The sequence below is a fragment of the Chrysochloris asiatica genome, unplaced genomic scaffold, assembly GCF_000296735.1.
Source record: "Chrysochloris asiatica unplaced genomic scaffold, ChrAsi1.0 scaffold00100, whole genome shotgun sequence".
NCBI lineage: Eukaryota > Metazoa > Chordata > Mammalia > Afrosoricida > Chrysochloridae > Chrysochloris > Chrysochloris asiatica.
The window spans coordinates 6462734-6489743 of NW_006408618.1; the positions used below are offsets into that span (position 1 = coordinate 6462734).

At 35.5% G+C, this 27010-nt stretch overlaps 1 protein-coding gene across 3 annotated transcripts in view; it reads right to left on the bottom strand.

Annotated features, from left to right (window-relative positions):
- The window catches only part of RFWD2 (ring finger and WD repeat domain 2, E3 ubiquitin protein ligase), a 265833-nt gene that overhangs the window by 76036 nt on the left and 162787 nt on the right, over positions 1–27010 (bottom strand). For all 3 annotated transcript variants that reach the window (XM_006867072.1, XM_006867071.1, XM_006867070.1), the window contains 4 exons: positions 21080–21223; positions 19556–19664; positions 18876–18957; positions 6971–7087 (listed from right to left, as the gene is read on the bottom strand). In XM_006867072.1, coding sequence (XP_006867134.1) covers positions 6971–7087; positions 18876–18957; positions 19556–19664; positions 21080–21223 — 452 coding nt within the window. The remainder of the gene's footprint in view (positions 1–6970; positions 7088–18875; positions 18958–19555; positions 19665–21079; positions 21224–27010) is intronic.

Sequence of the window (27010 nt, forward strand, 5' to 3'; positions counted from 1 at the left end):
TCAAGTGACTTAGAAACTTGAGGGTAAAATATGCTTTAATACTATTTTTTATCATCTATGTATTATGTATAACTGAAAATCATGTTCATTAATGCTGTAACTTTAATAAAAATTTATTAAAGAAAAATTCAGGGAAAAAAGAGAAATATTCAGTCATTTAATTTATTTAGAACAAAGACACAAACAATATCCCCACCACTGGCACATCCTGCATAACACACAAAGTAAAGCACATTTACGAACTGAACAAACCTAAAACGTCATCTGTCAATGCTTAAACTGGTAAAATATAATAAATGACAACTACAAGCACTTTAATTTCTATCTTATTCATGATTCTCCATGTTAACTCCATAAAAAAAAAAAAAGAGTTAAATTACGAAACAGAAACAAACTCATGAATGTATAACCATCTGATACCTGCAAAACTCTATAGAGAGCAGCTTCTTAAATTGAAAGAGATTAATTATTCTTTGGTGACTGTGATGTTGTGGAGGCAGGAAGAAGTACAGAATAGTACATAAACTAACTTCATACATCTGTGAATGTTCTAAAATTGTTTGCAAGTTTTATGTAGTGTAATGTTCATCTTTGAGAACTTTCTCCACTCAAAAAGACAAAAAGCATTATTCTAAAAAAAAGAAAAATATTTATTGGTTTCCTTCTCAAAAAATGTCGAATTACTAAGGACAATACCTGTCAAACTATTAACAGCAGTACCACAGGGAAGGTAGTTAGTTAAAGTTTTATCAAGAGGAACTTGAGCTTTATATATGACATGATTTTTTTTTTAATGATAATACATTCTTGTACTATTTGTATAATTAAATATCAGTAATATTAAATGGTAACATAAACATAATAAAATAGAAGATGAGTGCATTTTAAAGACTCAAATAGCTTCACTATATATCAAGAAGTCTTTTTGGAAGAAGGACCTTTACAAAAATACTTGAGTGAAAATTTCTAGAGGGAGAAAACAGCATGAGTGAAACAGTTGAGAACAGGCTACGGAAGAACAAAACCAGAAAGTAAAAAAAAACTGTATCTATTGTTTGCTGCGGTGTTCTTGTTAAGTGTCATCGAGTCAGTTCTGACTCATAGTGACCCTGTATAGGGTTTCTGAGGAATAGCTGGAAAATTTGTACTGCCATCTTGTAGTTCAAACTGACATTATGGTCCAGTGCTTATCCTATAGCGCTACACCAGGGCTCTTGTTTAGGCAATGAGAATCCACTAAAAGTGCTAGAGTAAGAGGAGCAATATTGATATTTAAAATAAATTAAACATGTAAAACAAACTCCTTTTGAAGATTAAGAGTTATCATACACCAAAGCACAGGAATTAGAAAGTATTATAATTTGATAAATAAATGGTGCATTTATGTGTGAACTATTTACTTTATTAACAGTAACAGTTTACACTAATTGAAACTAAAAATGAACACTGATAATACAGTTAAGTAGAAAATTTCAGACTTGTTTATTTATTCAAGGAATATTAGTTTCTTAAGTGAATACGTTGCCACCATAAATGACCCCTGTGAATCAGTATAATATGAATTTTATCTTAGATTTGTAGCACTAATTTCTGGGAGACATTTTTACTTTAAAATTACACAGATGTCTTGTATGTTACAAAGTGTTGTTGTTAAGTGCTGTCGAGGTGGTTTCGACTCATAGGGAACCTATATAGGGTTTCCAAGGAGCTTGAGCCACCGACCTTGCCATTCAGTCCAGTGCTTAAACCAACAGTGCCAAGCAAAACTGTAAGATACTTCAACTTAGCATGCAAACATATCTCATATTCTATTCAACTATAGATTTCTAGGAGTTCTGCTCATTTTACTCTTCTAATGCTCTCCTGGTGTAGTGCTGTAGGATAAGCATTGAACTGCAAGGTCGGTTTGAATGACAAGGTTAGTGGTTAAAAATCACCATCCACTCTGATGGCACTAACAACAGCAAACTTGCTTTAGAGATGATAAATCTGAGAAAAACACTTTTCACTCTGTTTCTCTTCAATAAGAAAACATCATGTAGCATTAAAATAATAAATAATCAATTCTCATGCTTTTCTGCAAAGAGATTCTAGTAACAGTATAATTCAGAAAATGTCTGGGCTTAAAAATACATTTAAAATGTTTTTTCAAAAAACAAAATTATATAAAATCAAATTTAACTAAAAGATTTGTTCTCAATATTAATCACAAAAAGGGAGCTTAAAATTTTCTACCTATTCTCAACAAACTATAACTTAGGATTAGATATTTTAAAAAGAAATGCTTATGGATTTTAAGTTGATATCAAAAAAGTTTTCAGGCTAAAAGCTCAGAACCATCCCCAAAATACATATATCTTTTTAAAAATGTTATACAAAAAGGTCAAAGAGCAAAATAAGCAATTAAGGCACAGAAAAGAGAAATGAATTTACTATACCAAATATAACATGAGATCTGAATGAAGACAGGCAGGAAGCTTAGAATGAACATGATGTATTACTTGTAAGAAGTGCATTGCACACTAATGAACACATACTAATTACCTCATAATTCCAAAAGCAATGTTTAAACACTAGCAAGTTGTTTTAGCTATTTTTATTCCGCACTGAACTTGAGCAATGCAGTACAGTACAAAAAGGTATACAGAGAGTAAAGGAAAAAGTAAGACTGTCTTAGTTCACAGATGATTCCTAAATGTAGAAAATCACAAGAAGTTCACAGTAAAACTATGAGGACAAATATATGAGTAGCAGAGTTGCTGAATATAAGACGAATACACAAAAATTAATTTTATTTTTGCACACTAGCAATAAACAATGAAAACATGAAAAGAAAACAACTCTATTAATATTAGTACCAAAAATAATAAAATGCATAGGTGTAAGTAAAGAAATTCAAGACTTATACACTGAAAATTACAAGACACTGATAAGACAACTTAACATGTGTGGTGCTGTGGGCTAATGCATCAGACTTGCAAAGTCATCTGAACTGCAAGATTGGTGGTTCAAGCTTGCCAGCTGCTCCTGGGAAACCCTATACAAGGTCATTATGGGTTGGAATCACCTCGAAGACACTTAACAACAACAATACTACTAAAATATATAAAGATGTTTTTAAAAACAGTGGAAGAACTGACCTATAGTTATGGAGGTAGTAGGTCAAAATACCAACTGAGAGGGAAGGACCCTTCACATCAAGTATCAATCCTATCCCCTCAGTATACAGGACTGATAGGGATGGGCAACTTAGACACTGGTTACCTAAAATGGGGGAACTATAAAGGCATGAAGTGAATGGCTTACAAGTTTTCAAGAGGGAGTTTAGTTTCATAGTACAGGGGAAGGTAGAATCCCCAATGAATAGTATTCATCTTGTCTAGATGGGACTGGTGAAAAGAGATAGGGATAAAAGTCTTAAGATTCAATAGTGAGTAACTGTTATCATGAGTAATTGTGACTGTCACAAACGTTAAGGTAGAAGCTTTGTAACAAAAATGGGGGAGTAGTTAATTTTACAGTCCAGGAACAGAAGACCCTAGGACCATCAAGGGAGAAGAGCAGGAACAGAATGTGGGACACTATACAGAGAGGCGGCGACACCAGAGATGAGGACATGGAGAGCTAGAGCACCTGAAGACTCTACACTCATAGAAAGAAAAAGGCTGTGTGCTGGCAGGCAGGAGGCAGGCTTGCAAAATGTGCCCTTTGATTGTTTAAATGAGTATATATTCCTGAGTGGTTTTGTGTACATTCCCCACCACCACCAGAAACAAACAAGAGGGAATGGAAGCAAATACTCTTGAATGATGATGCATGGAGGATATTGTAATCATCACAGTGATGCATGGAGGATATTGTAATCATCACAGTGAAATGATGAGTGTAAAACCGATATTCTCCCATGTAAACTATCCCTTATAAAAACTTAAAAAAAAAAAAAAAAAAGAGTGAAAGAGGAAATTATAAATCATTTTAGTTTATGATATAGATGTGAAAATACGAAATGTATAAGAAATGAAATGTAATTCTATATCATGCCCAAAGTTTATTGCAGTAACACAAATATAATTCATTATTAGACAATATATAACTATAACTCAAATACCAACTAATTAAGCCATATGATCATAACAACTGATGCTGAAAAGGTACTTGCTAAAATATCACACTTAAGTCTTAACTGGGGGAAGAAAAAGTAAATATTAAAAAAAAAGTGAACTGAATATAGTATGCAATATTCTGCAAAAGTAAATCTCCTAAGCACTAAAGCCCTTTCAATTAAATAAAACAATTGAGGGAAGTTACTATCACCAGGATCATATAAGGCTGTCTTGGAAGCAGAAAATGCAATATATCATTGAAAAAGAAAAAAAACAACAACTATTATTTTGTCTGATATCACGTATTATTAAATAATTCAGAAGACTACTAAAAAGCCATTCGAACTAATAAGAAAAGTTTATAAGGTATCTAGTACATGAAAAAAATCCAAGTAGCATCAGCTTTTAATAAATGTAACAATAAGTACCTATAAAGAATGAATGGAAAAATATTTCATTTAAAATAGTATCAGAAAGTATAAAATATATTCTTAAAACTTAAACAGAAAAGGTCCAGGACATAAAAGATAAAAATTATAAAATCGTATCCAATATAGAAACTAATCCAAACAATAAGCATTCCATATAACTATCTGGGAAAACTATTACTATAATGGAAATCCTGGTGTGGCACTGCAGAATAAAGCACTGGACTGCAAGGTCAGTTTGAAGTACAAGGTTAGCAGTTCAAATCCACCAGCTGCTCCTTGGAAACCCTATAATGGGACGTGATTAGTCGGAAACGACTGGATGGCATTTAACAACAATATTATTATAATAACGTCAATAGCTCCAAAATGAACAAATATGAATCCCAAAGAGTTTTTCTTGAATTGGAAAATATAAACCTCAAGATTTAAATGGGAAAAAAATGGTAAAACTTAACTTTAAAAAGCATGAAAAAAGTTTAACATTTGGGGCAGGACAGACCTACCAAATAGTAGAAACATTCTTAAAGCACATTTCCATTTCCAAGACAAAAAAGTCTGAAGATACTCTTATCTGACATTTGTATACATTGTTGTTGTTGTTAAATGCTGTCGAGTCGGTTCTGGCCCACAGAGACCCTGTGTAGGGTTTCCGAGGCTGTAAATCTTTACGGGAGCAGAAAGCCTATCTTCCTCCCGCGGAACCACTGGTAGTTTCGAACTGCTGACCTTGAGGTTAGTAGCCTGACTCGTAACCACTATGCTACCCGAACTCCTCTTTGTATATACTAGATATTGCTAATAACTTCTATATATAGATAATGATCAGTGGTTAGTGAGAATATTTATAAAATAGCACATATCATGAAATTCTCAGTAAATTAAGAATGTATACTTTATTACATGCATGACAAAATATTAATGATAATATTGAACCAATCATTAAGTTGGTGTTACGTGCCATCAAGTCAGTTCCAATTCATAGTGACCTTGAGTAGAGTTTCCAAAGGGAAATTAGTGTGTTTCAGTTATCAGTCCTGTGCTTGTCATGCAGCACTACAATGGTGGTGGTTATATGCCGTGGAGTTGGTTCTGATTCATAGCGACCTTGTACAAGGTTTCCAAGGCTGTAAATCTTTACGGGAGCAAAAAGCCTCATCTTTCTCCTGTGGAACAGCTGGTAGTTTCGAACTGCTGACCTTAAGGTTTGTAGCCCGATTCGTAACCACTACGCTACCAGAGCTCCTTCTTGTTGTTGTTGTTTAGTGTCATTGAGTCGCTTCCGACCCATAGTGACCAAGCAGCTGGTGCTCCTTGGAAACCCTATGTAAGGTCACCAGAGCGCCTTAGGATCCCCTGAATCACCCCAAAGTATATCTCTATTTTAAAGATAAGGAACTTGGACACATATGTTAACTAACTTGCCCAAAGTCACATTTCTAGTAAGTGGCAAAACAAGGATTTCTATAATGGAATAGTAGGTTCAAATGGAAAAGTATTGCATTTAATCATGGGAAATAAACCTTCTATATACTAATTAAAGAATATTTTCCTTACATTCACATGTTAGTCAATACCTCCCTTGATGTTTTCCCTGCTTTGACTTTTATTGCTTTAATAACTCTTCAAGAGGGAATAAAAGGAATTAAGAAAAGGTTGCCTATATGACACATCCTCCAATCCATGTCACATTTCAGAATAAAGAGGTCATTACTATTAATTGTAATGGAACAATAGGTATAAAGTATAAAGTAAGATTGTTGTTGTTAAGCGCTGTAGAGTTAGTTCCAACAGACCTTATAGATTTCCAAGTAGGGACTGGTGAATTTGAACTGCCAACCTTGCGGTTCAAATCAACCTTGCAGTCTAGTGCTTTATCCCACAGAACCACATCAAGTAAAACAGTCTCAGACATATGGTCACCCTAGCTAAAAATTAACAAAAGCTAACTTTTTTTTGAGAACTTATTATGCTAGCATACACTTCATGAAGCAAACTCTACCTTACTCACTGTCCCTAGATGGGTGTTTGAGGCATAGTAAAAACTCAATAAATAACTGCTGAATAAATTATAGACTTCCTTAAAAAATAAATAAATAAAAAGGATTGTTCTGTTTATGCAAAAACAACATATACAACATAGCTTAACTATTTAAACATCATTATGACCTAAGTTATAAGCATTAATTTACTTAATGATTTTAAGAATAACCAAGAGAAACCCATCTTTAAGTATTAAACACAGCTGACACAGAAGTGCAATTCAATTATGGCACTAAAAGAGTAATGATGGCATACTGCACACTTCTAAATTAGAGTGTAATAACCAAAACAAAATTTAAACATACAAGAAGAGTTATTTTTCAAATGCTTTCCTACACTAGCCATGATGATTCTCAGTCATCACAAAACGAAGGCAATTGGACTTTCGTTTCTTACCTGCACAGCCGAAAGCCAAATGGTATCTAGAAGATGGGCTGAATTTGACACAGCACACATTAGCCTTGGCCTCAATGCTTGCAACTGAGTTATCTAGGTTGGTAGACCACAATTTCACTAAAAGCAAAGGTCAATAAAAACAAAAAGAAATATATCATTAGCAAATGCTTCTGACTGAGAAAGTTTGCTTATTGCAAACTCAACATTATAAAATAAAGACCAGGCTTATTGGTCAGTACAGAAACTGGTGGACACCCTGACACTATGGCCGTTATTACCCCCATGGCTCATTTTTCAGCCAAACAATGTGCAGTTCTATAAGTGTGGCAATATTACTAGGGAGGTATGCACTCTCTAGAATATAATAAACCAGTGGAAATTAAAAGGGCAGCATGTGTCTAAGGATAAAATTCAGAAGGGTTAGGGAAGGAGGCAGAATGGCAATGGAAAACACAAGGGGACTGCAATCAATGACATGAAATAAAATGTGTGTGAACTGTTGAATGGAAAACTGACTGCACTGCAAACCTTCACCAAATTCACAATTATAAAAGTTTTTAAAAAAATTATCATAGATACTAATAGATGTATACTGACAAGTAACATGGTACTAACATGGTACTACTATAAGTAAGGCATAAAGGAAGAGTGGAAAGAACGATCTGAGTTAAGCAATAGGTATATGAGATGAATACAGTAAGAACGTGAAAATGGAATTAAAAGTTAATGAGATTTTGCTACAAAGTTTTGAAGCCCCTTTGTATGTACATTCCTTTTAGTATTCTTTAAGTAACATATATGAAGATGAGTCAAAAATTATCCTCACTCCGGTCATATTAAAATACCCATCTATGTCCATAGCTGCTAACACTGAGTGTGCATGTGACATGATTCTGTAGAATAGATGAGTGGCAGCAAATTTTGTGGCAAATCATATGTAAATCAGCCATGGCTATACCTATGAAATAAGCCATGGCAGACAGGTTTCAAAAACTTTGTGCAACGTGGGAACCTAAAAAAACTCATGGAAGAGCATACACAGAAGTGTTCTGACAGTTGCAAACAAAATTTGTACTGCTATTCAAAGGAAGGTAAAAGTCTATAAAAAATAGTTACTGGTGAGGAGACATGGATTCATCACAAGCCTGAGAGTAAACACTAGAGTATGAAATGGAAACATCCTCAACTGCCAACCAATAAAAAGTTCACAAGTCAACCATTAGCTAAAAAATTGTTGCTTCCAGTTTTCTGGGATTTTCAAGGACAAGTATTGGAACACAATTAGGAAAAACGTTCAATAATTAATAGTGTTCCTTACAGTGAGATGCTCACTGAGGAGCTGAAGCCTAAACTTCAGACTAAACACAGAGGATTGCTATTCAGACATTTAGATCTTGCATGACAAAGTGCACCTGCACACCTCTGTCCAGACTGTTGACACTCTGTAAAAGCTTCCTTTTAGGGTGTTAAAACATCCTATCTGTAGTCCTGATCTGGTTCCATCAGATTTTCATTTGTTTGGTCCCCTGAAAATAGCCCTTCGAGGAAGATTCACCTCTGATGAAGTGAAGACCGCAGTGCGTTCATGACTCACAGCCTAAAACATTTTTTAATGATGGACTACAAAGGCTTATTGAGAGATGAACAAAGTGTATTAGAAACCAAGGAGATTATGTAAAAAAATGATGTGCCTGTCTTTTCTAAAAGTTGATTAAAATACATTTGACAGCAAGAGTACGGGTAATTTTTTACTCATCCTCATATATGCTACACACACACACATACACAAACACACTCTTATACATACGGTATATATTAGAGTAAAAACATCTTTTAAAGCACTTGGGAGTTCTTATTTTATCTTTCAGTTAAAAATTCCATGAATTAAAATTTTTTTGGTAGGATTTGGTTATGTAACTTAACTAATCTTAAAGTAATAAAGTCTAAAATTTAGCTAAATTTAAATTTTTGTTTTTATATTTGATAGTTTGTCTAAACTGAAATTTTTAAAGATCAGAAAGTTCCATGATTCAAAACATAGATATGACTTGAAATTAGAAGAAAAAGGTAAGGCATTGTATAACAAATGTTCTAAAGCAACTACTGTATCCTTTACCCTAAGTAATGGAACTCCCATAAAAGCTCTAACCATTGACTCCCCAAGGGTTGGTGGCAAATAGCAATGCATAAGGGAGGATAATGTGTGCTTTTTTGGAACACAAAATAAAAGTATAATTGCAAGTATGCTTTGAGTCGTTCTAGAGAATTATTGAACACAAAGGAGTAGTGTGAATCAGTACATCAGAAGCAAGGGGGAGATTCCTGGGGACTCTCAAGCTTGCAGTTGGTATCCTGAAAGTGTAGATGCTGTTGTTGCTGTTAAATGCTGTCAAGTTGGTTCTGACTCAGAGCGACCCTACATACAAGAGAACGAAACAGCACCTGGTCCTGTACCATCCTCACAGTTGCTGCCACAGTTAGGTCCATTTTAACTGCCACAGTGCCAATCCATCCTGTTGGGGTCTCCCTCTTTTTGCTCACCCTCCACTTTACCAAGCATGATGTCCTTCTCTAGGGACTGGCCCTTCCTGATAATATGTCCAAAGTATGACATGAAGTATTGGCATCTTATTTTCTAAGTAGCACTCTGGATGTACTTCTTCCAAGTATGTTCTAGAAATCCATGGTTATTTAAGTAGTATATAGAACTCTTAAATTTTTAGCAGTACATCAGAAGTAAGGATGCCTTGGGGACTACAAGCTTGAGGCTGACACCTGAACAATTGGGCAGACTTGATATTCTAGGAGGGTGACCTTAACAAGTAAGGTTTGACTTAGTTTTGGTGGTGATGATGTAAGGAAGTAGTACAGTATTTGTGTAGTACAGATGAGGAATAGAATTAAACTTGATTGGACTGCATTTACCCCTCAGAAGCATAGTTGAATGTTAGGATCTTTTTCTGCAGAATTAATACAGTAACCTAGAAAGAACAGGGGAAACAATAGTTCCAAATGTACCAATTGGTACATTATAGCTCCAAATGTACCAATTTATTCGTGTATTTACTTTTACTATTTTTATTGTGAATTGAGTGAAAGTTTACAGGGCAGATCAACAGTTTTACATTCAACAAATCATACACCTTGTTTCATTACAATGATTATAATCCCCTCCATGTACCATCAGTTAACAATGTTTCTCTCTGTTCACTTTAGCTCTTTTCTTTTTTTAAACACTCAGGCATATATAATAATTCACACCAACAAAGGGCACATTCTATAAGTCTGCCTCCATGGATGCCAGATCTCAGTCTCTCTCTTCCATGAATCTAGAGTCCTTAGCTGCTCCCTCTCTCCATGTCCCCATACCTGCTGCCATCTCTGGTGTCACTGCTTCTCTGGATAAGTTCCTGCATTCCACTTGAACTCTTCTCCTTTTGATGGTGCTAGGGTCCACTTTTATGGACTGAAAGATTAACTACTCCCCCGTTTTTGTTACAAAATATCTACCTTTATAATTGTGACAGTTGCAATTAGTCATGATAACAATTACTTAATACTGAATCATAAGAATCTTATCCCCATCTCTTTTTACCAGACCCATCTAGACAAGATGAAAGCTATGCAGTGGGACTCTTAAACTAAACTCCCTCTTGCTTTCTAAGCCAGTCGCTCCATGCCTTTACCGCCCCCTCCTTTTAGGTAGCCAATGTCTAAGCTGCCCATCTCTACCTACCCTGCATACAGGGAGGGCAGCACTGATACTTGATGTGAAGACTCCTTCCTTCTCTGTTGGTATTTTGAGCTACTACCTCCATGAGTATAGGTCAAGTTCATCAAATTGTAGCAATTTACCTACATTTCATTAAAAAAAAATTTTTTTTAATCTTCCTCTAGTCGAGTTCTGATCACCAAGCCATTGAGACTAGGTCAAATGGGTACTATCTGCAAGTTTGGGTGTTCTCGTGCATTTCCCCTCACTTAATATCAGCTGGATGGTTCACTTTGAGCTCTAGCCCGCTGTGGCTATGTCCTTGTCCATGGGTTCAAGTGTCCCCAGGTCTCACCACACTTTGGACCAACCAGCCCTTTCTCTTCTCTCATCTCCAGGTCAACGGGAGTTCATGGAACATGGTTGAAATCAGCCCATTTCTTCATTGCTGCCTTTCCCCCTCTTCCACTCACCAGTAAACCAACGTGGTCGTCAGCAAGCTTACATGCCTGCTCATGTGTTCCCTTTGAGTTTCAGTCTTAGATGGGGGTTTGCTAAGGGAACTTGATTGCTTGCCTTGATGGCTTCCTAGCGAACAACTTGCTTAGTCTTGTAGTAGCCAGTCATGTTGACATTTTCGTTTTGGGTTTTTCCTGATGATCTTTCTTTGAAGATGTACCTTCTGTCGCTTGAGAACATTCTTCTAACATTTGAAATCTCTGCGTAAAAACTAATCATGATGAAGACACTGCTATTTACAATCTGGTGAATCTATTAGCCTTCCCAGAGAAAAATACTCATTATTTAAATAAAGAAAAAGAATTTTTGAATAGCAAATTTTGTTTCATGTTATTTTTCCGAAAGAAGTGACAGGTGGTTTCAATTAATATATAATCTTTCTAGCATGAGATACACAATTCTGGTATGAGATGGCTGGCTATATCTAAAAGTTTACACGCGAAACATAGCACTCAATATTATTAAGTGGATTTTGGTAGCCTTGTATTCTAACAATGAAGCAAACCAAAATTAATCCTTAACAGGTACTTATGGGAAACCCACTGTACCTATAATCCCACTATTATTCACTGAGAACCTTTACAAACAAGGGTTAGTTATCAGTGTTTTACGGTGGTTAAATACAATTAAACATAAAAATAAGGAGCTCTAGTAGCGTAGTGCTTACAAATCAGGCTGCGAACCAGAAGGTCAGCAGTTTGAAACTACCAGCTGTTCTGCGGGAGAAAGATGAGGCAAACTGCTCCCATAAAGATTTACAGCCTCGGAAACTGTGTACAGGGTCGCTATGAGTCGGAACTGACTCCACAGCACATCACCACTACCACAACCACCACCACCAAACATAAAAATGAATCAGAACTAAGAGACTAACAGTACAACTAGAAGTGTCACATGTGTTTTTTATTTCTGTAGCAAAATTTTCAGTGGAGTAAAACATTAACATTTAGAAAACAAGTCACAAAGGCAGCTGCCATAACTTCAATTTCTAATATAAAAAAATACTCGAATTCAACGTAACCGTCTGAATTATTATGTAAGTTTTAAAATATGAAGATATGGAAAAATGAAGTTATATAAATACTATACTTTCAGAATGGTTAGTAGACAACAGGTATGATGAAATAAGGTTAAAATAATTTGAAGATTCTAAGGTAGCATCGTAAATGACAAGGTATTAACCAATCATGAAAGTGTTAGAAGAAAATGTCTAATCCATATAAGGTGCTCTTCAGAATAAGGAGACAAAATATAAGTCATTCTTTCTCAGTATATATATATATATTCATTAGTCTGGAAGCCCTTCTGAAAAGAAACCTTTTTTTTTTGTGTATGTATATATATATATATACATATACATACACACACACACACACACACACACATAAATAGCACAAACATATGTATACGTACGTCAGTTTGTCATACTGTGGTGGATTGCATGTTGATGAGATGCTGGAGACACCAGCGTCTCAACTACCAGTAGGGTCACCCATGGAGAAAGAATTTCTTTTCAGAGGGGTTTACAGACTAGGAAAAAAGTCCTGGTGATCTACTTTCAAAAACTAGCCAACAAAAACCCTTGACTCAAAACAAATATGCCAATGATCAAGAACATGGCACAAGAATGGGCAATATTTATTCTCTTAGACATAAGGTTGTCATGAGTCAGAGGCAACTTGATGGCAACTAACTATAATCATAAGCGTTTCATTAAACTTCAAAAATTACAATTTCAGCATTTATTAATGATAATTTCCTTCTGTAAGGAAAATCAAATAAAAACATTTTAAATACATTTATCATCCTCAAGGAGAAAAACTTAGGGCAATTAAGTAAAAACATACCACATTTATGTATATATTGGTTTCTCAAACAGTATATAATCAAAATAGTGACCACTAGAACAACTGCATTCATTGTTAGAGAGGATTTAAAAAAAAAAAAAAAAATTGTCCTGAATAGTATCTATAGTTAGCTTAGGAAAGAAACTGTTACCTGAAACTTGTGTCTTCAGTTTAATTTCTTTATTATTAACTTGTCTTTATTATTAACTTGTAAAGGAAAGTTTGTTTTTTTAAGTATAGCCTGAGTTTTTAGTCTAATTAGAAAATACCCAATTAAAAAATCCAATTATCCTAGATATCATCTAATAATCTTTAAAATTGGTTTTAATAGTCTCTAAATTCCTTAGAACAATTTTTCCCTCCCAAATCACAAAACACATTGAATTTCTTTAATAATGTCAGAATCATTTCTAATGTACAGCAGATAGAAACCCTCAGGCAGAACCCACCATATGTCTGTCCATTTGCACCAAATCTTCCTAAGAAAGAGTTCATTGTAGAAGATAAAAGAGACACGGACAGAAGTTAGACACACTAAGAAAGCCTAAGTTGTTATTAAGGACTTGCAGGGATGAGTAAATTTGGTTATCTGATACTCTTGAACAAAATGCCAACCAGTGAAGTAGTGGTATTTCACAAAAAAAGTTTATGAAACTTCAGATCTATATAAAGCATGAAGAATTAAGTACAAAGTTCTGCTTTCTAACAGTAATAATTACCAAACATAAAGACATTTTTTCTTTAAAATTTAGTCACATAGAGACACTAGACCTTTGATTAGATAGTTATATTGTTGTTAAGTGCCATGGAGTCGGTTATTACCCACAGAAACCTGGTATAGGAGGAGTTTCTGTACCAAATTTATCTCCAAATGCAGTGACTTAAAATACAAAAATTTTATTATCTCACACAGTTTCTTCAGGTCAAGAACCTAGGAGCAGCTCAGTGGGTCAAGAACTGACACATTCAAACACACATGAGCAATTTGTTTGAACACAGTTGCAAAAGCAACTCAATAGAGAAAGAAATTTCTTCAACAGATCAATCTGGAACAACTCAGAATCCACAAGTCATAAAAAGAACTAAAACAAACAAATTAACTTCAACCCATCCTTTTACAAAACTGAACTCAAAATGGATCATATAGAGAAATACAAAACCTGTTAAAATAAGACTTCCAGAAGTACATGACAAAATCTTTATTACACTACGTTAGATAAAAGCTTCTTAGATAGGATACTATTTTATCTATATAAGAAAAATATTAATAAATGCCAAGCTCATTAAAATTTAAATCTTCTGTTCAAACACTGTTTAACACAATGAAAAGATAAGTCACAGACCCACCCTCTGCCATCTAGTAAACTGTAACTCACAGCAACACTAACGAACAAGAGTAGAACAGCTTGCTTAGGTTTCTGAGACTATAAATGTTTGCAAAAGCAAACAGCCTCACCTATTTCCTGCACAGAGATTGGTGGATTCGTACCACTGACCCTTAAAGCTAACAGTCCAAAGCTTAGCCTACTTTGCCACCAAAAATCCTTTAAGTCACAGATGGGAGAAAATTGTAAATCACATACCCGACAAATGACTTTGTTGTTGTTGTTAAGTGCCGTGGAGTCGGTTCCGACCCATAGCGACCCTGTACAGGGTTTCCGAGGGTGTAAATCCTTACGGGAGTAGAAAGCCTCATCTTTCTCCCGTGGAGCGGCTGGTAGTTTCGAACCGCTGACCTTAAGGTTCGCAGCCCGATTCATAACCACTACGCTACCAGACAACAAATGACTAATGGCCAAAATATACAACTCATTGCCTTCAAGTCAATTCTCACTCAGTGACTCCATATGTTATAGAGCAGAATTGGTCCATAAGGTTTTCTTGCCAGTAATTTGTATGAAAACAGTTTATTTTCATAACAGATTGTTAGATTTTTCTTTCATGGTGCTATTGCGTGAGTTCCATCCTCAAACTTTAGGTTAGTTGTTGTTGTTTAGTGCCACTGAGTAGGTGGAGATGCATAGTGACACTGCATAGGGTTTCTAAGGCTTTAAATCTTTGAGGAGTAAAAAGCCTCAAGTGGAAAATTCTAAAATATATAAAGAATTTCTTAAGCTAAACAATAAAAAAAAACAACCTGGCGGAAAATCTGAATGGGTACTTTACTAAAATCTGTATTTATTTACAAGTGACATGAGTGGCAAATGAAACTATGAAAAGATATTCAACATATAACAAATTTACAGCTACTCTGCAAAACAACTTGTCATATTTTGATGCTGAATATATATTTATTGTATGACTCACCAATCTCACTGGGTATTTAACAACAGAAATAAAAACTTTTATAACTAAAAAAATTTAAAGGTGGTGCTTTTATTCATGCTTGCTTAAAACTGGAAATGAACCAAATGGCTTTTAACTGGTGAATGGAAAAAGTGTGGTATATCATACTTTGGAATATTATTCATCAATAAAGTAAAAGGACTTAGCATATACATGAATAAAGCTAAAATACATTCTGATAAGTGAAAGAAGTCTTGCTTCAAAGGCTACTTCTTGTATGATTCAATTTAATTTTTTACTGAAAAAAACATATAAAGTAAGGGAATACAAAAAAGTGGATGTCAGGGATTTGTGGAACACAGAGTGAATGAACACAAGAGCATTTGGGAGAAACGAAGGAGCTGCTCTTTATCCTAAGTATGTGGTTGTTTCCACACTTCTATACAAGGGTCAAATTATTTCACACACATACTTGAGTGGCTAGAGCAGTATCTGCAAATTATAGCCCATAGGCTAAATCCAGTATACTAAATAGGTTTTGCATGGCACAAGAGTCAGGAACAGATTTAACATTTTTAAACAACTGACAAAAGATCAAAGCAGTAATATTCTGACATGAAAATAACAAAAATTAAAATTAGTGTATACAAAGTTTTATTAGACACATTCACGCTCATTCCTTATGTACTTCCCATGATTACTTTTATGCTGTAATAGCAGAGCTGAGAGAACATATGTTGTGCATTCATCCCTTCATACAGCTGTTCAGCACGCTACAAATCACTGTGATACAGTTAAACTAAACAGTGTTGTAAGTGCCACCTGTATTACTGCTATACTGAGACATTTGATAGTTTTTTTTTTAACTTTTATTGTAAATTGAGTGGAGGTTTGCAGAGCAGATCATACATTTTACATTCAACAAATCATATACATCATTACAATGATGGCAACCAGTTAGCGGTATTTACCTCTTTCCACTTTAACACTGCATTCCCCACTATGCCTCCCGCACCTTCATCTTTACTCCCCTGACCTTCCTGTTGCATACTGCCTGCCATGTCACCCTTGTTAATATGTGTCTACCCTATGTTGTTGTTGTTATGCGCCACTGCGTCAGTGCCAACCCACAGCAACCCTACATAGGGTTTTCAAGGAGCAACTGATGAGCTTGAACCGCCGACCTTGCAGATCCAACCAACTTTACAGTCCACATCAATCACCAGCGCCACACCAGGACTCCATCTACTCTATAAACTGTTAATAATTTTCCTTCCCCTCCATTTCCCTTAACCATCACAGAATGTTTTTTATTAATAAAACGTTTCCTAATTTTTTACAACATTGGTCTCATACAATAATTGTCATTTTATGATTGACTAGTTTCATTTAGCCTAGTGTCCTCTAGGATCAACTGTGTTGTAAGGTGTTTTGCAGATGCATCAATATTTTTCAATGTTGCATTGTTCCATTGTATGCTTTGTACTGAAGCTTGTTTAGCCATTCCTCTGTAGATGCGCATTTAGGTTGTCTCCATCTTTTTGATGACTCTCTTATAGACAGCATATTGAAGCACCTTATCCATTTTGCTCTGGCTCTTGACTGCTGCATCTAATCCATTTAAATCCAGTGTAATTACTGATAGGTATGAATTGATTGTTGCCATTTGCTGGTGTGTTTTTTTGTGGTACTGTTGTTTTCTTTGTTCTGTATAAATTTCTGTTCTAAGTTCATTTTGTATGTGAGTTTCTTTCAGTTTCATTTCTATTGTGTTTACTAAATCTTTCAGTTTTTTTGTTTTTTTTTTCCAATTTTGATGTGCAGGTACATTGTTTTTCTTTAAGATTACTTTGTAATTGATTAGTTTTCACCCTATTTAAGACAGTCTGTTTTATCTTGAAATCTACTTGACTTCCTTTACATTTGGAAGTTTTGTATCTATGCTAGTTCCTCTTTTTGCTTTGTAGCTGACTTCATTATAAATTGGTGTTTCTGATCCCGTGTTTTCTATGGTAATCTCAGGTTGTTTTCTGCTGTTGTTGGTTCTTAGCCCAAATAACACTTTTTAGCATTGTCTATAAAGTTGATCTGTAAAATTTTTAAAATTAAAAACAACAACAACAAAACAATAAAAAGTCATGTAATTTTTGTTGTTTGGAACATCCTAATTTTGCCATCATATTTGAAGAATAGCTTTGCTGGGTGTAAGATTCTTGTGTGGCAACTTTTTTCTTTCAGAATTTTGTGTATGTTATACCATTGCCTTCTTGCCTGTATAGTTTCTGCTGATAAATCAGAGCTTAGTCATTTGGCTCTCTTTTGTAAGTAGCTTGTTGTTTTTCCCAAGATGCTCTCAAGATTCTTTCCTTGTCTTTGGAAAATTTGATTATGGTATACCTTGGTGATTTTCTTTTGAGATCGATCTTATTTGGGTTTTGTTCAGCTTCTTGGATGCTTACCTTCTTGTCTTTCATGTTAGGGATGTTTACTTCTAACAACTCTTTAACAAGTTTCCAACAACTCTTTAAAAATAACAAGCAGATTGTCTTGTTATCAATCTGGATGACAAAATAATATTACGTAATGACACTAAACCTATGCTAACAAAAAACAAAAAACAAAAAAACAGGCAAGTGTGTGTGTGTGTGTATATATATATATGCATATGTGTGTGTGTGTATATGAAAAATCATGAAAAACAAAACAACAACATTCAACAATTATGTCCCAATTTACAGGTAAGCAATGGTCAGAAAAGCTACAGATGTTTTAAAACCTCCTATGGTGAGTTGAGTGAAGGCTTACAGAGTAGATTATCAGTTTTACATTCAAAAAGTCATATACTTGGCTTCACTGTAATGATTGCAACCCCCTCACATATACCAACAGTTAACAAAATGTTATCATAGCAAAATTTCTTTACAAAATTAAAACATGGTGCTACAATTCAAGTAGACATACAGCTTCCAATGATAAATTTACCCTTGACTATATAACCACTGTCTAGTCTGGATGTCATAAAGAAAAAAAGGAAGGAAAGGGCAAAGAAATTAAGACTACTATCTACAAGGTAAAAAAAGACATTTAGAAGGGCTACATAATCCTAACAATGAGGATAACAGAAACTAAAAATGGGCAGTAAGTACAACTGAGTAAAAGAAATAATAGAGACATGAAAGAAAAAATAGAAAAGACAGATTCATTAAATTAGCAGAAGAGATAGAATTTTTAGATGGAAATCTTATAAAGTTCACTAAGAGAATCTTCTTGCACACATTGGATATTTACACCATTAAATGAGTCTTCTTACTTTTTTTGAAAGCATCTAAGGGGCCTGGTTAATGTCACCAGGTGGCATGAATACAGAAAACATAATCATGAGGCTGAAATATAGTCATTTTTTCATTTCAAAAGAGAAATAAGATTGTTTTGCTTAGTAAATCAGTAATCACAAAGGCCTGCTATGAGTAATAATAAGTGTTTAATCTTGACAGCAAATGGAATTATGGGCAGAGGTTGAAGCGAGAGCTTTAAGCAGTACCTTTTGCATCATCAGAACCTGAAGCCAAGAGTTTAGGATCCATCAAATTAAAGTCAACACTCCAACACCTCTTTTCATGCTCCTGGAATTAGAAGAAAAATTAAACTCCAATAGAGTATATATTCTTAAATAATTAAAGCAAATTTTAAAAAGAAACAACTTGATAAGATTCATTCTTATGTGAAAAGAGAGAAAAAGCAGGCTATATGGAATTTAAATGAAGAGCAAGTTAAGATGGTCATTGCAATATATTTCCCAAACTTTTCATATGTGGATTAACCAAAATCATTGTATTTGGAAATTCATTTGATATAGTCCACAAATGTAAACATCTAAAGGGATGCCTCAGGAAAGCATATTTAGTTATTACACAAGTACAAAAAGGAGCTCTGATAACGTAGTGGTTATGAATTGGGCTGCTAATCTCAAGGTCAGTAGTTTGAAACTACCAGTGGTCCCATGGGAGAAAGATGAGGCTTTCTATTCCTATAAAGATTTACAGCCTCGGAAACCTTATACTGAGTTCACTATGAGTTGGAACTGATTCCATGGCACATAACCACCACCACCACCAAGTTAAGAAAAAAAAAAAAAAGACCCTCAATAGTGACTTTAAATCTGTAGTTATAAAGCACATGAACCTGTATAATTATTAAGAAAGAAAACCAAAAATTATTTACCTGGTAGACCTTTGACCTCTGCCCTGTGAATCCATCCCATAGTATGACAGTGCCTTCATAATCACTGCTAGCTAACAAGTTCTTATGATAACTACTCCAACTGATACAGCTAAAAGAGAAATAGAGTTAAGCAATATTTTAAATAAAAATAAGTAACAATGGAATATAAAGAATTTTAATGTTTTCAGAAAAAATAGTACTCTTTGAAAATGGTATACATGAGCTTATAATCATTGTTCTGCTTACAAGACAGGAAAAAAGAGACATGTCACTATTCCTAGATTTTTATTGAAAGTTATCAGTATCAGGTGATACCTACCACTAGCCATCTTCGATATTCGAGAAGACTTATCTATAAGTGAAGGTCACAGAGGCCTAAGTAAGGGGCCCAGAGCATTTTGTAACAGAATGATAGAGACCTGATCACATTGAGTAAGCTTCAGGATCCAGCTGTGCCAGAATCATATGAATTGAGTTTCCAAGTTAACATCTAGAAGACTGACTAATAAAAGTTTATGGCTGAAATTATAATTAAAAGTAACAACCAAATGATTTAAACTATTCTAAAAACAAAACACAACACAATAAACCCTCTGCCACCAAGTGGGTTCTGACTCATAGTGACCCTAGACTGGGTTTCTGCGGTTATAAATCTTTGCAGGAGTAGACCACCTCATCTTTCTCCCAGAGTGGCTGTGGGTTTGAACTGCCAACCTTGTGGTTGGCAATCTACTGCTGATCTTACAGCACCACCAGAGCTCCTATCTATATGTAACCTTTTATTCAACACTCCATCAAAGGCCATCTCCAGCAAAGATCTTTATCTAATTAAGTGAATGAATGCATTTTCATTTGGCAATTAGAAAAACAACACATAATATCTCTCAACGGGGAAAAGCAACAAATTATCTATAATTTAATATAATATAAATATAATATAAACATATTATTTTAAGCTAAATATCCTCTCTATATAAGGGAGCTTCAAAATATACATGGAAAAATAGAATTAAAAGATAATAGAAATTATCTATGAACTTTTTGAACCTCCCTCCTACATAGTATAATATTCACCTGATGAGTAAGATGTCACATAGAAAAGCAAATTAAGTCTCATGCAAATTATAGCTAGTGGTGGTTGTGTACCACCGAATCGTTTCTGATTCACAGCAAACCTACAGAGGCTTTAAATCTTTATGGGAGCAGAAAGACTCATCTTTCTCCTGCCAAGCAGCAAGTAAATTCACACTACTGCTATGCTGTGGTTAGCAGCCCAGATTGTAATCTACTATGCCACTAGGGATCCTTGTTATAGATAACTAATATTTTTGTTGTTAAGTGTTGTTGAGTCAATTCCAACTGATAGTGACCCTGTCTGTATAGGGTTTCTGAGGAGCGGCTGATGAGTTTGAACCAATAACCTTGCACTTCAAATGACCTTATCCTACACCTTATCCACACCAACTCCACAGACAGCAATAGCTATACACATACTGCATCATGCCAACAAAATAATCTAAGTACCTGATTTTAGAATTGCAGGTCATTTCATTCTCGGGGTAATGAATATCCACTGCATCTTGGATGACTGTGCCATACTCATAGACTTTAATCTTCTTTGTAACCCCAGCAATGGCAAAATAGTCACAATCTCGGTCAAATTCAATACTAAGGGCAGAAGTATATATTTGGTTAGTAGGACTACTTACCTATCCTAGTGACATTTATAATGACATTTAAGAATTTAGTATTTCCTATTTCTAAAGTTATTCAGTCTTCCAGGATAAGAGATTTACTTAAAATGCCTTCAAACTGTTATGATTACCTCTGTCCAGATTAAGTTAACAAATTACAAGTAGCAGAGATTGTGTTTTGATGCACAGCTCTGCTTACAAACAAACTTTTGTTCTTAAATATTTTACAAGCCTTTTAATTCTACTCTAGTAATCATACTACAACTTATTCAATTATTAATGCTAACAACGTATTAGGTAAATAGTAAAGAAAGATTTATAAGTTTAGCAAATTAATAACATGTCTTAAGAGAATTATCAGTAATTATTTTTTATGTGTAAATTCTAGCCATTTCTCTTTCTTCCATTATGAGAGGATGATAGAATATCTTAATACTTAATGTTATTTCAATAAATAAACTAGCATACAAGCTGAACTACTGAAACAATCAGGAAATCTGTGATGACAAAAGGAAATGATACAGATAACAATGTAAACACTAAATGATCATTATGATATCCCTTACTTACAAATCTCTAATATACATTTCTTACTCCACAAGGAAACCAGCAAAATCCCAAAAAAACTTCCCCCTAAAACAATTATTCTCTAAATAAAATCATCCCTTCTTGATGATCTTTCTATATACATTTCAAAATAAGCTATTTCAAACACAAGTTCAAGATCTTGCTCATCTTGCTTGAACTTAACCTGGAGCCTCAACAAAGCTGTGATACAAGAAGACTCCAACAAGTTTGTGTAAAAATGGAATTAAAAAATAATAGAATGTGAGACTTCTGGCGCTTCCCTGACCGGGCAGCACAGGTGCACGAGCTCCGGAGAAGGTGTGGATGGTATTGCACAGGGGAGGTGTCCGCCTGCTAGACAGACAGCCTTTGGGCAAACGTAAGACTTTAGCCTTCAACACTGTGGACTTGCTTTTTTGAAGGATCAAGCTGCTGGGGAGTTGTGGGCATTTTGAGCTTCCGCCCACCTGCACTCGCCTCCCACTCCTGGACTGCGCCCGCCCACTACGAAGCTTGGAGTGTGGGGCTTGAGCGGACCCGTTCGGAGGGTGGGTGCGCCCAGAGAGCCAGCGGGGCCACAGGAACTGGCACGGTCCTTCGTGGTGGTGGGGGTGGGGGGGCTCATTGCCACAGGAGGCATTGTCGGTGTGGATGTAGGGCGGGTCGGGTGACCACGGCGCAGGGAGACAGAGAGGCATTTTTTGAAGTCGTCAGACAGGGACACCATCTGCCTGCAGCAACTAACCCCGTCCTCCACCCCCTTTGCCTAGGCTAGCCCTCTGCCCAATCTCCGAGGCTTAGGCCCGTCCATCAAGGCACAAGCCAGCACAAGCTGAGACGCCTTGAGGTGGTTTTTACCACCAGCAACAAGGAAGTCCTGCCATGGCTCTGCGGGTTAAGGCACGAGACTGCAGAGTCTTTTGAACTGCAAGGTCGGTGGTTTGAGCCCACCAGCTGATCCTTAGAAACCCTATACAGGGTCTTTTTGTGTGTGTGTGTGTGTGTGTGTGTGTGTGTGTGTGTGTGACTAGAGATTGCCTTATTTAATCTTGTTGTTTTTTCTGATGCTGAATTCTTTTTTTTTTTTTGTCTTGTTTTGTTTTTCTCTCATTATTGCTTTTGTTTTTGTTTTTGTTTTCTACCCGACTGGTGTTGCTTGGCTGTCACATAGCCTCCCTTCTGCTATCGGAAGACTCCGCTTTTGTTTTTTATTTTGGCTTTGTTTTCTACCCGACTGGTGTTGTTTGGCTGCCACATAGCCTCCCTTCTGCTATTGGAGGACTCTTTGTCACCCTACATTACATGAAAAGAGTCAGCAACTGCTGCCAAATAGCCAAGCTGCAATAACACTTTATAAAACACAATCCAAAACCTACAGAAAGAGGTCCACACAATCAACAACAAAATGGCAGAAATAGAAAACACTCTGAAAGGGCAGAGGAGTAGAATAGATGAGATAGAAGGAAGAATCAGTGATGTGGAAGACAAGTCTCTCAATATCACTAAGACAGAAGAACAAAACCAAAAAAGGGTAAAAAATTCACAATAAGACATGAAAAAAAAAAATAGAATGTAACAACAATAACGGTTGCACAACCTGAAGAATATAATTACCAACACTGGATTACACATACAGAAATTGTTTTAAAAAAACCAGTCATATACATAAAAGATAAAATTTAAAAGTGATCTGATGAAATTAAAAGGTGAATGAACCATCAAATATATTAATTCATCTGTCCTAACTCAATTTATATCCGCAGCTTCATACTATTGAAGGAAAGGAACCCTGTAGCGTAGCAGACTAAGAGCTGGACTGCTAACTGAAGGGTCAGTAGTTCAAATCTACCAGTCACTTCGAATGAGAAAGATGAGGCTTTCTGATCCTGTAAAGATTTATAACCTTGGAAACCCTATACAGGGTCATTATGAGTCTGAACTGACTAGATGGCACACAATCACCACTATTGGAGAAATACCACTGTGTCTATTTAGCTGCTACTGTTCGTAACTGAAAAGGTTTGGGTGTGACTGGGACTTCAAGAGAGAACCACTTTTAGCCCTAAAAACTTTTCCCTCTCCCTGCAAACACATATAGCTAATACCAATGTTATAAAAGAAAAAGTGAATGTGTCATTACCAAAATATATTGGTTTTGAGTATAAAACTAATTTAAATATTAACCTATTGAACTAATAGTTCAAAGACATGACAAAGAGAACTCTAACACAGAAATTAAAAATGCTATCTGCCTGGAGCGGCTGGGAACTCTAGACCTAGAGAGGGAGAGGGGTTGTGTGCTGATGACCAAGGGGCAGGCTTGCATGGTGAACCCTTTGGTTTGTTGATGATGCATAGAGGGGATTGTAACCATGGCAATGTAATGATATATAATAGGATAAATGTAAAGCTAATGTTCTCCCATGTAAACTATCACACAATTCACAATAAAACAGTCAAGAAAAATAAAAAGATACATTCTGCTATATATAAAACAAACAAAAACATTACCCAATTGTGGGGGAAAAAAATGCTATCTGTCTAAAGAATTGATTAGATAGCCTAAATACATAGACATTGGAGTCCTGGTGTGGCTCTGTGGGCTAATGCGTCAGACTGCAAAGTCGTTTGAACTGCAAGTTTGGTGGTTCAAGCTCATCAGCTGCTCCTTGGAAACCCTATACAGGGTCGCTATGGGGCGGAATCAACTCGACGGAACTTAACAATATGTTATTGCTATGGTCAATGACATTAAAGTGAATGAAATTTCTTTTTTAAAAATGTGTAAAATGAAGGATTCAAAGCTGTAATGAAAAGTGGGCAACTTACTGTATTTAGGGAAACTGTCTCAATGAGTCTTGGGTTGGTGCTGTAGGATAAGCACTGGACTACTAGCCACAGGTTGGTGGTTCAAATCTACCAGTTGCTCCTCAGAAATCCTATACAAGAAATCCTACACAGTTGGAACCAACTGGATTGCATCTAAAAACAATTATTACTTATGCTACTATCCTGTTGTTTAAGACAGTTTTACCACCTTTTTTCAATAAAGGTTACTATTTAGCTTATAAACTCACCCTTAACTCTCAAGAAATTAGCTTTTTGTTTTGTTAACACTGCTATTATTTTCTTATACCGTGATTGTTTTGTTTTTAATATACTAAGGATATTAAAAACAACAAGAAGGTTTTAATAGAAATACTAATCAAAATACATAAAGACTTTTACTATTTCTGGTGTTGACAAAACAGAGAAAGGAAGATAGCTGCCTTTTTAAATGTTTTCATACGTGTACTTTCACATCACTAAAATGTAGTAGGATTTAAGTACTTATGAACCATGTGCTCCCTATCTCTGGCAGGTTCAATCATATTTGTTCTGAAAGATAAATATAATGAGACCTTGAAAATAAATCATGGAGTAACTCAAGATGAACATTGTTGTACTCAGGTGCACAGTTTTTCAGAGCTAATCCAAAGTAAATGTCTTCTTATTTTGCAAAACAATATTTCAGTTGTTTTTACTATGAAATCAAATAATACAAATAAAAACAGTATAAAAAAATTAAACTAGTCAGCAGCTAAGTTTGAAATAAAAGTAAACAAATTAATCAAAACATCCTCATGTTATTCTATTAAAAAAAGAATTATAAAAACCATATAAGGTCCATTTCTGCCATCCACTAGCACCAGTAATTCTTAAAACAAGAAGTTTACGAAAATTTACTGCAATGATAAATTCAGTTTCATAGAATTTTTTTTTCTCCCAAAAGCACAAACATATATTTTTTAAAAAACTAATATTACTTGGACCTTACTTTAAGCATGGAAATAAAACGTATTTTTCTTCCACACTTGAGAGGTTTCAACTGTTTTTTAAAAAAACAGGTGATTTATTTCAACAGTTGAAAAATGTAATTCAGCTGTGGGAAACTGGCTATATTCTTTGTCAAGAGAGCCATCAGTCAAGTGATTAAGCAGCTAGGCAACAGAGCACACAGGACAACTGATTAATGCACACCTCTAGTACAATGGGGCACAGAGCAATGCAAAGCTGTCAATATGCCCAAGCAGTGAATTCTGTCAGTGTTCCACTGTCTGTCATGTCTCTCTGTACTTGTTAAGTAGGAATTAACAAACGATGTAGATTAACATCCCTGAATGCTAGAATCCAATTAATCAAAATAAAATACAAAGACCAGTTGTTAAAGGTCTCATACATTCTCATGGTAGTGTGCCTCTGGAGAGACAGGTTACTAAAGTTTCAAGGAAACAAAGAAAATATAGGGTCAGACAAAGGTGATTTCAATAAGAGAAACTGGGAAGATCTTTAAAGAATACATACAAAGGAAAAGGAAATAAAAATCCATGTTATTCAATAACTTTCTCCCACATCATTCATTCATAAGAGCTAAAATTACATAGCACTTATTAGGTGTCAAGCACTTTTTTAAGCACTTTTTGTAAATTATATTTATATATCCACTGCGCAGATAAGAAAGCTGAGGCATGTTGCTGTTAAGAAATCTATACACGGTTACTCGGTTGTTGTTGTGTGCTTTCAAGTTATTTCGGACTCACAATAACCCTGTATAGGATAGGGTTTCCAAGGAGCGGCTGGTAAGTTTGAACCATCAGTGTTGTCGACAGCTTATCTATCCTATGGCGCCACACCAAGATAATTCAAATCCAGCAACCTGGTTCAAGAGTCTATTCTCAACCAAGGGGCTAGAGTTTTAGTCTGTGTTACAGGTCAAAAGCTCTCCAGTATGGATTCCAGTCTGACTAATTCGACCCTATAGCGAGAGGACAGCCACTTCTCCATCTTTGGAGCAAGACTGCCTGAGGGAGCCAGCATTCACCAAAGACCCACCTGAAAGAGGGATGTCATCTGCATCTCCATTGAGGCCCCCCCGGCAAGAGCACCAAGGAGCCAGCCAGCCCTTTCCACAGCAGAGAAGACTTTAAGAACTGTTTAACCCTTAGAGAACTAGTTAAACCCCAGAGACATTCTGCTGCTTTTCTTGTCGGGTGTGGGGAATGGGGAGTTAATAGATGTTACTGATTTTGCAATCGTCCATCAACCATCGTAGGTTTTATTGCCTGTTAAAGCTTTCAGAAGCTATGCAAATCATTGCGGTGCCTGGCCCTTAAACGTGCCATGTGTCTTTGCTCTCATGTCAAGAATCACTGCA